General features: G+C 35.0%; 1 protein-coding gene across 4 annotated transcripts in view; it reads right to left on the bottom strand.

Annotated features, from left to right (window-relative positions):
* The window catches only part of KNTC1 (kinetochore associated 1), a 41,447-nt gene that overhangs the window by 5,469 nt on the left and 19,909 nt on the right, over nucleotides 1-16,069 (bottom strand). For all 4 annotated transcript variants that reach the window (XM_056326176.1, XM_056326188.1, XM_056326185.1 and 1 more), the window contains exons 35-56: nucleotides 15,423-15,595; nucleotides 15,139-15,236; nucleotides 14,037-14,178; nucleotides 13,047-13,103; nucleotides 12,391-12,554; nucleotides 11,727-11,831; nucleotides 10,723-10,851; nucleotides 9,884-10,000; nucleotides 9,378-9,487; nucleotides 8,924-9,134; nucleotides 8,128-8,217; nucleotides 7,577-7,748; nucleotides 7,096-7,154; nucleotides 6,705-6,921; nucleotides 6,107-6,180; nucleotides 4,996-5,206; nucleotides 4,793-4,902; nucleotides 4,100-4,149; nucleotides 3,635-3,713; nucleotides 2,851-2,969; nucleotides 1,857-1,992; nucleotides 801-896 (exon numbers count right to left, since the gene is read on the bottom strand). In XM_056326176.1, the coding sequence (XP_056182151.1) occupies nucleotides 801-896; nucleotides 1,857-1,992; nucleotides 2,851-2,969; nucleotides 3,635-3,713; nucleotides 4,100-4,149; nucleotides 4,793-4,902; nucleotides 4,996-5,206; nucleotides 6,107-6,180; nucleotides 6,705-6,921; nucleotides 7,096-7,154; nucleotides 7,577-7,748; nucleotides 8,128-8,217; nucleotides 8,924-9,134; nucleotides 9,378-9,487; nucleotides 9,884-10,000; nucleotides 10,723-10,851; nucleotides 11,727-11,831; nucleotides 12,391-12,554; nucleotides 13,047-13,103; nucleotides 14,037-14,178; nucleotides 15,139-15,236; nucleotides 15,423-15,595 (2,719 nt within the window). The remainder of the gene's footprint in view (nucleotides 1-800; nucleotides 897-1,856; nucleotides 1,993-2,850; nucleotides 2,970-3,634; nucleotides 3,714-4,099; nucleotides 4,150-4,792; nucleotides 4,903-4,995; nucleotides 5,207-6,106; nucleotides 6,181-6,704; nucleotides 6,922-7,095; nucleotides 7,155-7,576; nucleotides 7,749-8,127; nucleotides 8,218-8,923; nucleotides 9,135-9,377; nucleotides 9,488-9,883; nucleotides 10,001-10,722; nucleotides 10,852-11,726; nucleotides 11,832-12,390; nucleotides 12,555-13,046; nucleotides 13,104-14,036; nucleotides 14,179-15,138; nucleotides 15,237-15,422; nucleotides 15,596-16,069) is intronic.

Below are 16,069 nucleotides of genomic sequence, written 5' to 3'. Positions count from 1 at the left end.
AGTACATTACACTTGTTGTCTGCAGGATGCAAACTTACAGTTGCTAAAGGTACTGATGTTCCTTTGAGAGGAATAACTGATGCATGTGGAAATATGATTTATAGTTCAATAAATTAAATTATCAAAAGCAGTAGCAGCATATGGTTGTTTCAACAAATACTCAAGATTTCTGGAAGTCTTAATACAACTGGTGCTGAAAAATTTATGATCCCACCTTCTTTGCTATTAGTACCTAAATCTCATTAGATTAAAACTAGCTTTAATACCAGCTCCTGATACAACATCTTTTTCCACCTTAGGCTGTAGCAACATTACATGAAGTTTGACAATCAGAGGTAATTAAGATTCTGAATGTCAAAAATCAGGATTACTATCATAATACATACATTTTAGGGGTAATATTTGTGTGTGTGTGTACATGTATACACATACATGCACAGTCTGTGCATATGTGTATATATTTGCACACAAAAATATGCATATTACATTGTAAAATTACAATAACACGAAGAATTTTCAAAATTATTGTAGGATTTACTCTTGCCATCTGAAAGGCTTTGTGCCTTTAAAAAAATAAAACTAGAAATGTTTAAGATCAAAATTCTCAAGCATTACTGCTAAATCACAAATTTCTAAAAGTTTCATCAGTATCTCGGACCCCAAAGTAACCACGTAAATTATCAACAATTGCTCACAGTAAGTTTATAGGTGATGTAGCTATCCCATTCTTTAGAAATCAGTGGACAAAGAAAGCCTTTTTCTCATCTCGCTGCAGAAATTCATACTTAAAAATTTCTTACCATATTGAAACCAAGGAGTTTCTGTAGAAGCCCATTCCACAGTTGGGAATCATATACTTTGTATTCTAGACTAAGTTCTGTCACCAGTCTAACAGCCTGAAGGAGAGCAAAGACACTGTATTTTAATATTCCTTCATGATCTTCCAACATTTATTGCTTGCCAGCATAATTTTAGATTTTTACAGCATTAATTAGATCTTTAACTCCTGAATGGCCACAACCAAGCCACTTTCAAAATTACTACACGTGAGGAGAATTAAAACAAACCCAAAACCCCCACCTATATATGTTACCACTTTATTTTGTAATTGTAGGAAGGATAAAGGTTTTTTTATCTGTCATTTTCAAATTTTAGACTAGCATGTGTATATAAGAACAGATCACTTCCATTTTATGGCTATAAATTAATAGAAGAGTATACTTCTTTTGTCATATCCTATTGTCTACCTGGAAATCTCACTTACCTGCCCTTATCTTCAGTGTTAAGTTAGCTGTTTACAAAGCATACTCAGGAACACAAAGTAATTGTCAAAGTCAAATTCCTAAGCAGAGTATAACTTAAAACCTATCCCTGGCGTATTAGATAAGTAACTAATGGCTATTCTAAAGATGTATCCTATTAATATTGTATTGATATTAAAGTATGAGCTATGAGTCCAAGTATCTTCAACAACAACAAGAAAGAAAAAAGAAAAGACAAAAAGAAAAGAAAAAAAAAAAGAAAGGCTTCTGCACCTAAGATCTTGCTTCCCAGGCAAGACAAGGTCAGGGTACACAAAGGTGGGCAAGTACTAGGGAATAATTATGTGATGGGCCGTTGTCAACAAATCAACAAATTAGGGTTTTTTTGGTCACTGAAAGAGGAGTCTCTGAGGTAACTGCATATTCACTGGTATCTTTCAATATAATTGTGAGTAGCATATAATAAGTAGTGTATGAATAGGACAGAGTACATTAGAGCAACATCTGTTTAGAAATGCACATGCTAGGTAGAAAGGTGTACATTTCACACAATGTGTAACAAACAAAAATTTACAAAGGATGTAAAAATCATACCGTGGGTTCATGGCTGTGATTTTTCCACAGCCCTTTAATCATTCCTTCCTTAGGATTCCTATGAAATGATTCATAAGTATATGGAATATTCAAGATTTCAAACTCCGCCAGATAAATGAAGCATTTTAGAAGATACCTGTAAAAAAAGTCCCCCCAAACCCAGGAGTTAATGATATTTATATGAATTATAGTATGATCATCACTGTAATCAAGCTCAGGATGATATTGGAATAGTGTTCTTCTGTTGCTTAAAAAAAAAAAAAAAAAAAAGGAAAAAATAATGTAGACTGTATTTGTACTTATGAAGGAGACCTTAATGAAGTAAAAAACTTCAATTGCTTAGGGAAACCTCATTCACCTGAATGATGGATGCTTTGGATCATCTCTAAAGATAAACCAGTTACTGTAACTTTTACAACTAAAATTTCATTCATGCACAGATAATGCATATTTACAGAAACCTGTGTGTAGCTATTTGTATGGTATACTCTCAAAAAAACACTTTCCACTAAAAAGTCCCCAGTTCCAGACTACCAGCAGAAACTCTTTTCTAGATCTATTGTAAGGAAGTTAGTTTTACAGATATTTTCAAAGAAACAACATTGTGCTACAGTGGTTTGGTTCCTTATTTTTGCAGAAGACTATGTCTTTGCAAGACGGCCCTTTCCAAACTCTGATGAACAGAATACTATATACATAAGTGGGAGAAAATGCTTCAGTTACTAGAGAAGTAACCACAATCTATGCAAAATGGAACAAAGTATTTTCCACGTACTATTATGTTACTTTCAGGTTTACAAATTAGGACTGTGATGTACTGGACTGCATTACAGTCAAGTTAAAAGATCTAATTATGCTCCTCAGATTTTTAAAACTCAAAAAACAGATCAGTAAAAAATAATTCTCCAAATATCACATATTTTTTTCCAATGGCTGTTGAAGACCAACAAAACAACATTATTAAATGGAACACCTTAAGGAAAATTCATCTTACTTTACGTTCTCAATGGGTTTCTTGAAGAGTGATTCCACAGTGTTGGTATCTGCCAAGTAGAGCAGACACTTCAGTGCTCTGCTCCTGTGAGCAAATGTCAACTGAGTAACACCAATCGGCTGAGGGGGGGAAAAAAATCAACATTGGAAAATCACAACTGGCTGAACAACTAGAGTGTTACAGATGTCTAATGTGATCCTTTCTGAGATGTTTTGATTCATTTAGTAGAAATATATGCTAAATAACAGACTGGTTCACCTTCAACTTTTATACCAACCAGTTACAATATGTCAACTTCAAAGAACACTGCTAAACCAGAAGGTTTTCTAGATTTAAGACTATTAATGCAGCAAGAAAAATACTTTTGAAATGTAGTATCACAAATACATTTAGTAAGTGTGAAAGACTGAAGGTTAAAGTTATGCTAAAACAATTTTACTGCTCTGCTTTAATTCCACCCAGAGCAAACCAATGCATTACACCTGCCTAAAGCACATTCTAGAAAGCGTTTAATGAAGTTATTTTTGGACAATATCAACAACAAATCTAGAAAATCCAGAGGTCAAGGGCTGCTTTTGACAGTCAATAGCAAAATTCAACAAACACCACGGTTTTACTCCAAAGGTGTGGGGTGGAGAAACGTAGAGCTCATACAGGTATATAAACCATCCAAAACAGAAAGGCCATAGATTGAAACCCATATAATTAAGCAGACACCACTTGATTTTAGCAAGAGGTAAAAATTTTATAAGTAGCAAGCTAAAATAAGAGTTCAGAAACTTACAGATGTGGTAGATGTTGTAACCACGAAAAGCATTCTTGAACTATAATCCATTGGGCACGACTGAAGTAGATATATAACTCTGCAAAAATGCATTTTTGTACAGCATTACTACTTATTTTGTACAGCATAGCTACTGAAATACAATGTACTAATAGTTATTCAAATGTAAATATATTTCCCTGTCAAAAAGAGATTAAGGATAAGAGATTCTATGGGTATAGAGAAAACCTCCTAATAGATACTTCCAAGTACTTACCTGCATCTGTGAAGTTATTGCAAATGGCATTTCATTGCCTAAATAAGTATTTGACAATTTGAAACTGATGTCACCAGAAAGTAAAAATAAGAACACAGCAGTGAGTTCCAAATCAGACACACTATTTAAGTTTCTTGAAAAAGCCAGATACAGTTAAACTTGCAAAGTAACAATAATTCATCGCATTATGTGTAAGACAACACACATACCTTCGGAGTTCTTCATCTTCTCCTACATCTCCAAAGATTTCTTGATTTTTCTTTAAAAAGACATGAAAATCTAGTTGTGAGAATTCTCTAAATTGTTTGGATAAATAGCTGCGTCATGGACTTCCTTAAACCCTGTCTTAAAAGCTGGGCACCCCTGCTAATGCAGCCAAGGAAAGGAATTCTGGTTTTATCAGTCCTTTCTTTATTTAACTGTATGCTTGGCAGCCACTGCCATTCCTCAGCCTGCTAACTGGTCTTTTGAAGCAGAGGCAATGCCTGCTCCCTGCTCTTTCTCATCCAGCTGCATAGTCAGCAATTAACTCTCTGTTACCCAAGTTGCAACAGGAGAGGACTAATTCTATTTCTGATTCTCAAATCATTGTTTGATGAGGCTAATATATTTACAACTCCTTTACTCCTTTACCGTAGCACCAAAAATAAGATTTTAATCTCTATACAGAGAGAAGGGAAAGCATTTCAAATCATTCTCACTAGAAACAGTGGTGTGCAACAATATTAGAAAGGTACTGAAATTATCAGCAGTCTGAATTCAGATGCATCTTAAATAGATTCATAAGCACTAAAGGCAAATTGTGCAAAATAAAACTTAGTCTTTCGACCAGTGATAAAAGTATATATATTTTATGCAATCAATCGTTTTTCTACAAAACCAAATCTCCAGTGATGACTTACTTCTGAGGGCAGTATACTCTGACATAGCCATTTATCCAGCAGTTTATCCCAAATTTTGTTCATATCCAAATCATTAATTTCAGCTATCTCCTTAGCTGCCATATGGATATCTACATAAATAGGTAGAGATGATATATTTACAAACTTAGCATTTTTTAAAGAACTTCTTTTTGCTCTTTTGAAACTAGATTATGGATACTCACCTGGATAATCTCTACCAGTTGGATTTTGGATTCTTTGGTCTATACTGTGGTGTTCGTATAGTGAAATGATAAGATTTGCTGGTTTCCCAATAGCTTTTAAATGCTCTCCTGTGTTCAAGTTATGCTTTATTAGAACATTTTCAGTTGCTGATAGCTTATACTGAATATATAATTTCTTCTGTAGGACTTCTGCTTTTTCACGTGAGTCATCCTTTAGCAAAACACAACAGTTTTATATAAAACAATGTCCTTTTATTCAAAAGCACTAGAAAAAATCATCTTAACTTTCTGCAGCCTAAAACAGTGAACTGAGTAGCAAGATCTGTTCTTCAGATGCATCCCCATACCTGTATCTGCAGGTATTTTTTCTGTAAATAGACAGTATCAACCATGATGCTCTAGCGAGAAAATGTATTTTGAAAAAAAAAAAATTGTAAACAAAGGTATGTTGTGAAAAAGCCAAATAAAATATGCACCAGTACAAAAAATTAAGACATTGTGAGGCAAGATGGAGAAGAAAAAAATTTAATATTAAATTCTGGCTGCTAGAATTAGTTTAATTTTGGCACATTTCTGTGTAAAGATGTGACTGAGTATCAGAGAATTATCTAGTATTCATTGTGTTGCAACAACTCCCTAGCAAGTTTAATATTTATAAGCAAGGATGAGATTCTTATTCACCTTCCCCTACCAAGCCTTTAAAAATTAGCCTGAGAATCAACTTAAAGCAGATTTTCTTTATACATACTACTATAAATAGCTAGAGAATCTTGGAACTCAAACTAAAAGTTAATAATGCTATTGATTTAACAGTGGGAACAGATGCATACAACACAAGAAAGAACTTATTATTCTTCCTTAAAAGCGTACATTTTTTGTCCAGTGTACAAGAACTGTAAGCCTAATTTTTACTAGTTGTGAGAAGAATGTTACTGGACAGAGAGGGTTCTTCAGAGGGGGTCACTTACACAGTTACATTCCCAAAAGAAAGTACTTCCCATATCAGGGTTGATTATGGTACAGTTTAGATGCCACTACGCAAAACACCCAAGACAAAACGCTCATGTAAGTACCCAACTATACAACAAGTCTTCCAGCAGTTTACTGTTACCTTAACTGTAGTATTCTTTAGCCATTTCTCAGTTAGAGAGAGACAGAATTTCAATGCCTGAACATAGTCAGGACCTTTTTAAAAGGAAAAAAAAAAGGGGGGGGGGGGGGGAGAAGTAAATAAAGTAAGTTTTCATTAGTCTTTTCTACAGTATACAGTATATTCATTTGATTTTAAAGAATAAAAAAAAAAAAGTAGAAGCTATTTAAAATATTAGGAAAACTCTTGTGCCTGAAGAGCAAAAAATATTATCTATTTGGATTCAGATAAAAGAGAAGCTAGCTTGAATTTGGCTGAAATATTTGTTTTTGCTGATAAACATGTTTGAAGATGGTATGAACATGCAGAAACTTTAAGCAAGAAAACATGGCTTAAAAAAAGAGAGAAAAAAGCATGTAATAGCAATGCTGTGTAATGAAATGGCTGTTTTTCTAACCTACTGTTCAAAGTTTGATGTAGGAGACAAATGCATTTTTATTCTCAAACTTCCCCGGGTTTTATCCAAGAATACTGGACAAATGTTTGGTCACAAGCTAGCTTTTCTTTTCTCAAAACTATTCTCCTCCTGGTGTTACTTTACATGACATATGCATTTTACCTATTGGAAATTCTTGTGCAATCTTGTGAGCAATAGCTGCAGCCCACTCTGGATTAATTATAGACAGCAGGTATGACTGAATCGTCTGCACAGTTTTAGTTGTTTCCTTGTTAACAACCGATGTATATCCTGCATTCCTCATTTCAAATATTTTTGGTTTCAGTTTTTTTTCAAAGACATGTCGAGCTGCAGACATGTGTAAGGTATCCAGTGAAACCTAGAAAAACATTGAAGTAGATAAGAGTTGCCAGAAGTTCTATAGTGAGGACAAAATTGAGGACAACATCATGCAAAAGACAGATAAAAGCTCTTTTTTTTTCCTGGGTGGTGGGGTGGGTGTGGGTGGTGGAATGATAATTTTGAAATAAATTCTTTTAAGATGCTACTTTACCTTCATTAGTTTGGAAATCAATAGAAGTGTTGGGAAGGATTCCTCACTGAGCTCTGCAGCTGAAAGGAAAGAGACAGATGCCTATGATATTATCGCAGTCTGCTTGCGGCTTTCTCTATGAAATTAAGCACTTTCAGTTTATTGTTAGATGCAGACCTCCACTAGGAGAAAAAGAATATAATCTTAATTATCCACACTGGCCTGGGAAGTGGGATATGTGAATTACTTTGGTCTTTGAAAGGTCCTAAGAAAAGACTTGGAGGACAGAATTCTGCACTGTATGTATCATCTTAGCTCCACTGAAAGCCAGTTAACCCCACCAGTAGCAATTTAGGAGCCCAATTGTTTTCAGAAGTACTTGGGATGAAAACTGTATTAATAAAGAAAACCAAATAATATAAAATATATACAGTAGAACTTTAAAGTTCACAGATAGCAGAGAATTATACATATATCTAGCCATGAAAAACACTGAACATACATATAATGTTCCAGAAACACTGTGCTGTTCTAAAGAATATCAGATGAAAGGGCAGTCTGGTTTGAGCAGCTGGAGATAAGGGAATCACACGCTCTAAAACATATTGGTGTTCTACGTCTACTGGTGGAGAAATTCTTTTGTAAGATTCCAGATGCTTGAGAAGGCTCAAAGCCTGGGGGAAAAAGAAAAAAAAATAGGAAAAAAAAATAAGGAAAAAAGCAAAAACCCCACAGAACTACTATATTCCTCCCTGACCCCTCCCTGCCCCCCGCCCCTCCAGTAAACACACTTATGTCCTGGAGCCATAAGGCTTTTTTGGCATAGATTGTATGTTTTGGCATATCTGTAGTTTTTATTTTTATCCCTGCTATGAGCCATTGCTGAGAAATAGCTAGAGATCACTACTTCTTAAATGCCATTTTCTGAATGAGTGCTGTGTGGATAGAAGAATTCAATTAATTTTAACAGACTCTTGAATAGCTACACTAATAAATAGACAAAGTAGAATAGAAATGCCATTAGCAAGGTAACAGCAATATATTTGGACATACCTGATTTAGCCGGATACTGGTGTTCTTTTCATCAGCATTTTGCATCGCTTTCAGGACAATTTCAATAGTTTCATAGTCATAAGGATCAAGCTGTTGAAAATAATGATCTATTTTAAAAGATTTCTCTTATAAAAGCATACAACTGTCTTAACTTTTCCCAAATTTAATACCAACTGTACTGTTTCTTCAGTGTGATGTCAATATAAGCATGTTTCTCAAAAAAAAAACCAAAACCCACCCCCCCCCCCCGACTTCCACTACATAGTCCTAAATCCTAAAAAAATTGTCAGGTTATTGCAGAAAGACCAAACACGAAATTATGAGGAGGAAAACCCCAAAAAACTCAACAAACCTAAACCCCCCAACAACAGAAAACAAAACCAGGCAAACAAAAAACCCTCAAGATATATTTTTTTTTGCCCCTATCTATTTTAAATGTCGCACTTTGAAATATTTCCACTGTGGTATGGTACTTAGAAATGACGTTTTAGTTTGATTATTTTCTGATTGTTTTTAAGGCAAGTGGGAAGAAAGACTCTACCTGTCTTTAAAGAAAATTAGGTATGTTGCTCTGGGTTTTTTTCTTCTAGAAAAATAGAAAATTGAAACTTACATACATTCTTTTGCAAAATATGAAAAAATACAATCTTTTCAAATTTTCGTGGAATTTTTAATCTGTCATTCAAGAGATGTGCAGTATTTGAGACTGGATGCATACTCCAGGGATTCCTTTTGCCTGTTTTGTTGTGCTTTTTTTTGTGGGGGGTTTTGGTTGTTTGGTTTTTTTCTTTTTTACCTTGTACAATATTCCACTAAGGCTAGTGACCAGGTCTTTCGTACTTTTCAGTAGAGGAATAATTTCTAGTGCTCTAGCTAGTAATGTGGAATGAGGTTGCTTCTTGCTGTATTCTGCAGAGTCATCTTCAACATGATTTGTATTAGCATTCTGGAGAAGAAGTGTTTCAATGCAAAGCTGCAGTGCGGCATCACTGTCCAGCATGAAAGTGCTAGGAGAGGACAGAATATTATTTTCTCTGTGACTTTTGGTGTCATCAAGGTGCATATTTCCTTATGAATAAATTGACCAGAGACCAGTATGCATTCTGATTAATACTTAAAAATACCACACACACACCCCCCGCCAATTGCCTATTACATTAATTGGGATCTATTTAAACCAAAATAGATTTCAGTAGGCATGGTTATTATTACAGCAACAGTTAAGCACAATTGATTTTCTTAACTATTACCTGCAGTAATTCAATATGAGATCTGTGTCCACTTTTGGATTTTGTACCAGTGTTCTTATGAGTTCCTTCTTCCTTATTGCTGGTTGTCTAAATACAGTCTCGAAAGAAATCTACAGATAAATAAACAGTTTATCTTTTTCCCAAAGAAGTCTTTTAGATAATATCAAGACTAATTCCTTATATAGTTAACCTTCTACTAATTCCTTATATAGTTAACCTTCAATCCAGACACTTTCAGAGCAGGAAAACGCAGTGCATTTGCTGACTGTGCCCTGTGCCAAATAATACTTAAGCACTTAAAAATTCTTTTTTAGCACCCTCAATTATTGTGTATCTCAAGTTTCTGAGGTTTATGTAAGCAGACAAGCAGAATGAAAAATTAAAAACCAAACAAACCCCCAACTTTCCTTACATTGGAATTGGAAAACTAGAAGTCACAATATATCTCAGAACATACTGACATTTCATCAGTTCATAAAACCCTAAAATCAATCAATCAAACTTACACCAAATTTACCAAGTTGGATACCCCATTCTGCATCAGTAACCAATTCTTGGAATTTCTTTTTTTCTTCTGCTTCACCACATTGGTTAGCAAGCTGTGCTCCAATCAGAGCTACTGCCTAAAAAGAGTGAGAAGGGAAATGTCTAAAAGTATAATAAAAAATCTGAATATTGGAATCCCAAGGTCTAAATCCTTAGAGGAACTTAAAACAATTCATACATGATCACACAAGTGTGTAAAATGAAAAACAAACCTCACAGAAGGTAGCACCAAGATCACCCCACCTCCTGAGTCAGCAGTTCAAAACTACTTTAAAATTGGGTTTCTTCCTCAAAAATATTCTTAGTATGGTACTAGTGAAACTAATACAAAAGGTATTTTTTAGACATCATCTTTTCTCCAAATTTATGATCCTGTCTCTCCCCATTTCTTTGTTGTGCCTTACTTCCCATCTTCCTTTATATTTTAATAGATGTATTTATTTACTCATTCCATTCTTGACAACTGCTATCAGAGAACAATTTTTCCAAAATATAATGTGGGTATAAATTATGATGGGACCTGAAATAAACAATTTCAGGCTTTGGAATAAGTCATGATGAGGTAATATAATGGCTGGACTTTTATCACGCTAACTATTTACAGCAACTGCCTGTGCACAATCTTACACTGTGGCAAAGAGAGGTAGCTTCTCTCTCAGTGGCGCCCTAAATGACGAACATGTTCAAAGAGCTATAGCCTTAATAATGGCACTTCCATATGATATTGCTGACATCTTTTTTAAAGAAACTCTTTAACAATCTCTATTTGCTGAAGAAATACATTCCCTTGTGAATTTACCAAAACTTTTCTGTAATTTTGCCATGTATTGTCTATGACGTCCCACAGCTTATTGAACATATCTTCCTTGGGCAAAACTGTGCAATAGCCCAATGCCAGGTTCTGATCTATGTCTCGACAGTTAAACACCTTCGTTGGGGGGAAGGAAAAAGAGAAGAAGAAAAAAAGAGAAAATTATAAACATTAGGAATTTATTTTAATAGGTCTCTTTGTACAAAGTATAACACTTGAAAAGTACTCTGTAATTTAGAGGTGTGTTGGGACTTTAAGTTGGAGGAAATATGAGAATAAGAATGCATTTCAGGTTTAGAACTTAAAAATTGAAGTATACTGAAGCCAGTCTAAAAGTATCTTTCCTTAGTCTAAACTGCCTTAGAAGATGGTATATTGTAGGTTTTGCAGACAGCTGTTTTAAAAATTCCCATCAACTAGAAGTCTACAAATCTAAAAGAAACCAGGATTGAAAATTAGATAAAGGATACCTACAGATCATAAAGGCCATTATTATAATTTAGGAGTTCTGAAAGGATCCCTCAAAGATGAAGCTCCCACTCTATATAACCTTTCAGGCAGAAGCAAATAGTGTGTGATCAAAAAGCCACTGTCTTTAAGAGGCTCAAATACAGCAGGGCTACAACACGTGGCTGCCACCAAGGTGGTGTCTGTGCAAAGGCTGTTCAGAAACATATGCTCTGGCTGTGGGGGAGGTGAGGCAGCTGGGACTGCAGAAGACAAAGCTGTCAGGCCACCCAGCCCTCCCCTGCCCCATTCTGGTGTTGAGACATAAGGTTGTGGAACCCAGTCCCTTCCTGCCACTGCAATGCTTTCAGTACTTCCCTTCACCTTTGCTATGGTTTTCTGAGAAGCTTTCCACAATGCATGGGTTTTGTGGCATTTGGCCACTTGACAATTTCAGAATAGGCTTCTGCAATAGGAAGGGAAGCTCCTTTCTTGACAGGGCAGCAGAAAGGGGCTCACTCTTATCCTTTTCAGAATATTCTTACCTTGTGTAATAAGGTCAGGATAGTGGTCAAAATTACTGAAGTACACTTCTGTTTCATAGCAACAAGAAAGCTTTTGGTTTCAGCTATTGTATTGCCATCATGTAGCTATTGTAAAAAAAAAAAAAAATGGCAGTCAGCACATGGTTAAAAATAAATTCTAATCCTTCAACTCCTTTTGTCATGTGATAGGTCACATAATATGACTTATGACAGCAAATGTATTTTCAGATTTAATTAAGGTCTTGTAAAGATCTCTTCTAGATAGAAAAAGGATTTGTTTCCAAGTGCTTTTGAACGAGAAGAGTTTCTTGAATATTCTACTTGCAACTTTTCCCATACTAACCAAGGATCAAACAATTTGAAAGAACATAATAAACAGTTATTAACATTCATTTTATTCCTTGCCTCCCTACAGAGACTAGAAGTTTAGTTCTGAACATACTTAGCAAAGAGAAACAGAGGACCATGGAAAATAGAGAAGAAACTACCAACTCCTTTCACAAAATGACCCAACATCTGATCAAATGGTAGTAATTTTTAAAAGGTCGCAGCGATAGCCTCTCCCATACCTATCAAATTCTTACAGAACTACTCTAAACTTGTTAATAGTTGGCATACTTCTAAGATTCACTCTCAGCAAAATTCAGCATTGTCCTTGCCATACCTTTTCACTCAGGGAAAAATCCATGTTATTTGATATACCATGCTGAAGACAGGATCCAAACGAGCAGAGTACGACCCGCAAAGCCAACTCACACTGACTGCACTCCATGAGGTTCTGTAGCACTGCACAGATGGGAGTTCTAGCTGGCAGCAGACGGTTCTGTCCTGTGATATATTTCCAAAACAAACAACACCAGAAAATAATTAGTATATTTATATGAATCATATCGTTCTTGGAATTAATATCAGAGCAGTTTCCCTTTTCTTCATTAAATTTAAGACACAAGATCAGCTTTAGATCCCTTTGAAACCTTAAATTTTCAGAGCTTTTAATACACTATTTTAGTTCAAAAACGCAAAGCTGGTCATCTTCTTGGAAGGCCTGTAATGAATCCTAGCTCACAGTGGTAGAACTCCTGAAGTACAGTCTTTGACAAATGCTCAAAATCATGTCTGAATGATAACAATTAGCATCCAAACTGGTGTCTTCTGTGCTGAACCAAGCTATTCCCCTAGAATATGGCTTTAAGTGGAACTTCTAGGCACCTCTTTAAAAAAACTGCGAGTTAGTCATGCTTGTGTAGGTTTAATTTAAACCTCACATTTTCTAGTGGTCTGGTTTATACTATTAGTGTGGTGAATCAGCCATTATGGTACCTTTAATAAATGCACCGTTTGCCAGGCTTGTAGAGTCCAAAGGATACAGCTTGTTCTCTGAAAGACAGACAAATACCCATCAGCAGTGTGCCAAGATCTCAGCAACACTATGAAGCCTGGAAGTACCTTAAAAATACTGTACTTCAGGGACAGTACATGAAATAAAGACACATGAACTTTAGGAGCCAGGACTGCTATTTTTAACTGTGCCTGATCAGAAGTTATTTCCTAGGAAGGAATATCTTTTGAAACACACAAAGGGATACAAGCCAACAGTTTTCAGTAACTACTTTGTGTACAAATGCCTTTGTCTTGATGAGACAGTCAACAGAAACATTTAAGCTGTGAAGGTAACAAATGTATTCAAATCAATCAAATAAGCATGTCCTGTATAGGTAGATTTAGCACTGTGCAACAGTATTTGCAATTATATGCTTTTTAATACACCAGTGACACATTAGGAAAGAAAGCATTTACATCAAGTAGTATTAAAAATAAATAATTCTAAAATATGCAGTGCTTCTTTCAGAGAGCTGAAAGTGTATTTTTTCGGTACCTACAATGTTGTAGGCTCTATTTATAATACTTGAAATTTTCAAACTTGTGTGTAACTACAATGGTATATAATACAAGGACAATCATTTTAGAATAAGTTGAAATTAATCTCAATAAAATCCTCTCTCCATTACTGGCTACCAGAAGATGCCTAGAGAAGATCCTAAGAACAGGGCAAGTTTATAGTAACACTTCTCTAGAGCATTCTCCATGTCTTCAGACATTTGTCATTCAGATTCTTCCTGAACCAGAACAAAGCCCAGTAATCTTTACATTCTATACCCCTCCAATGGGTATTTCTTCCGTGAGTTTGTCTAACTGAGATTTCTGAGGTGGTAATTTCCACACAAGTGCTGCATTATTTATATACCTAGACAAAAATCAATACAAAATACAGATTTTATATTGACTCAATGTTCAGGAAAGCAAGTTTACCACAAACAGGCAGAAGAGAAGAGATAGTCTCATATGCAACTGGAAGAGCTATCTGTGGATCTAGAACTATGCCATCTTCATTGAAGAAGTCATCATAAGTCCACTCTTCATAAGGATCTTTATCTCCTCCAAAGGATGTTGTCTAAATAAGAATATTGTCAAAAGTATACACAATAAAAATAATAGCTAGTAAGCCTATTAAACAAACTAAGCGTTACAAGAGATTCCAGTTTCTGAATACAGGAATGGAACATGATCTTCTATTTGAAAATGGATTCTACTACACTACTTTCTGTTAAATGTCTAGTAGAATTAAACATGTTTCCTACTTAGAATGGCCACATTTCTCTTTAATGTGGCAGTTATTTAGTTGTACAGCCAAAATGCATTCTTAATTATTTTAATGGAGGCTTTCATAAACATTCTTGGCCAAATACTATAAGCAAACATTTTTCAAATGGATAATTTTTTTGAAAAATGACATTCAGTGCATAAATATGCTTGCCTAGCCACTTTGATCTACTCCACTCAAACTGTAAGAGGCCATTCATTTCAAGCAGCCTGAAGCACTGCTTGACCTGGACTAAAAACAAAGGTGCTATTCAAGAACTTGATCCATCTTAAAGCTGTACAAAACTGTTGGGAATGCCTTCACATAATACATGCATTTAAAAATCAAACTCTTCCTGCCATTATTTTACCTATTAAAAAAAAAAAAAAAAGCTTTTATAAAGTCAGCTCTTTACAATCACTAGCAGTCCTGGCAGCAGCTATTAAATAAAATTATTATTTTCAGTTACATTAGCAGGATTTACTACATTGAAACATAAGTTGAGAATGCTACTTTTGCTTGTGTCACAGCTGCACTGTGTTTAGTATTCAAACCAGTTTACTCTTTATGTTGAAGTACACACATATTCAGGAAATTTTTTATTTGTAGAGCTGGGTGGGGGGTGGAGGTTTGTTGTTTGCTTTTTAAACAAGCTGATTAAATACTGCTGGAGAAATGGGAGAAAATAAAAAATATGTACAGTGAACACTATTTAGTCAACCAAGACATCACATATGTTAATAAAAATGTATTTAAGTTAGCAGAAAATACCTTTGCTGTAAATCCATAGTTTTCTATTTGGCACTGTGTGTAAGCATCCTTGGCAACCAAAGTATATTTACATAGTTCTAGACAATCTAATAGTAAATCTGTAAAAATATTAAGATCATTAGCATACTGGGACTGGAAGGTCCTATTTAAAAGGAAACAATTTGCTGCAGCACCTACTTTTACAAAGGCATATCTAGAAATTCACTTTGTTTTCAGGTTTATTAAATATTGCTTGGGAAGTTGGATTCCCAATACGAACACAAATAAATTATAATAGTAATTACCTGGACTACATACTGTAGCTGCTTGGCAAGCCATTTCATAGATCACTGCTGGAAGATTCATGTCATTAGGAGCGATCATTGGAACATCAGCTCCCAACATATGACAAAGTCTTTGACATGCTGAAAACAGCAGCTTCCCTGTTTCTTCATTAGCGTGATTTTCATAGAACTCCCTATTAATAAAAAAACAACAACAAAGGATATTAAAAATACTAGTCTTTAGGGCTTTTGCTTAAGGCTACATTCTGTTCGAACTATTTAATTCTCTCTTACTTATTTCACCTATATGACTTACTGCAACTAAAACTTTTGTGACTGAAGTGAAAAATTACAGTGGAGCTTACCTTAGAGACATATACTGCAGCACATAAAACACATTAGTAATAAAAATTATATTTAATATTTTCATCTGGTCTCTTTTGGGGGCAGGTAGGCATGAGGCAGAGACCAGCTAGAAACTATGACATGGTACATACAGTCAGTGTACTATAGTTCTATCTGTGTAAGCTGAGAAACTCTCATAATGGTCATTTAATATCATGCCTTACTTATCTCTCCTATAAAAGTGTAGGGAATCTTTTCACTTAGTAATCACGTTAGGGCAAAAACCAATGGCCATTTTCAGAGACAGCTACTTCACTCTACAT

This window comes from Falco biarmicus, chromosome 1, assembly GCF_023638135.1.
Source record: "Falco biarmicus isolate bFalBia1 chromosome 1, bFalBia1.pri, whole genome shotgun sequence".
NCBI lineage: Eukaryota > Metazoa > Chordata > Aves > Falconiformes > Falconidae > Falco > Falco biarmicus.
This window is presented reverse-complemented; position numbering and strand designations above follow the sequence as displayed.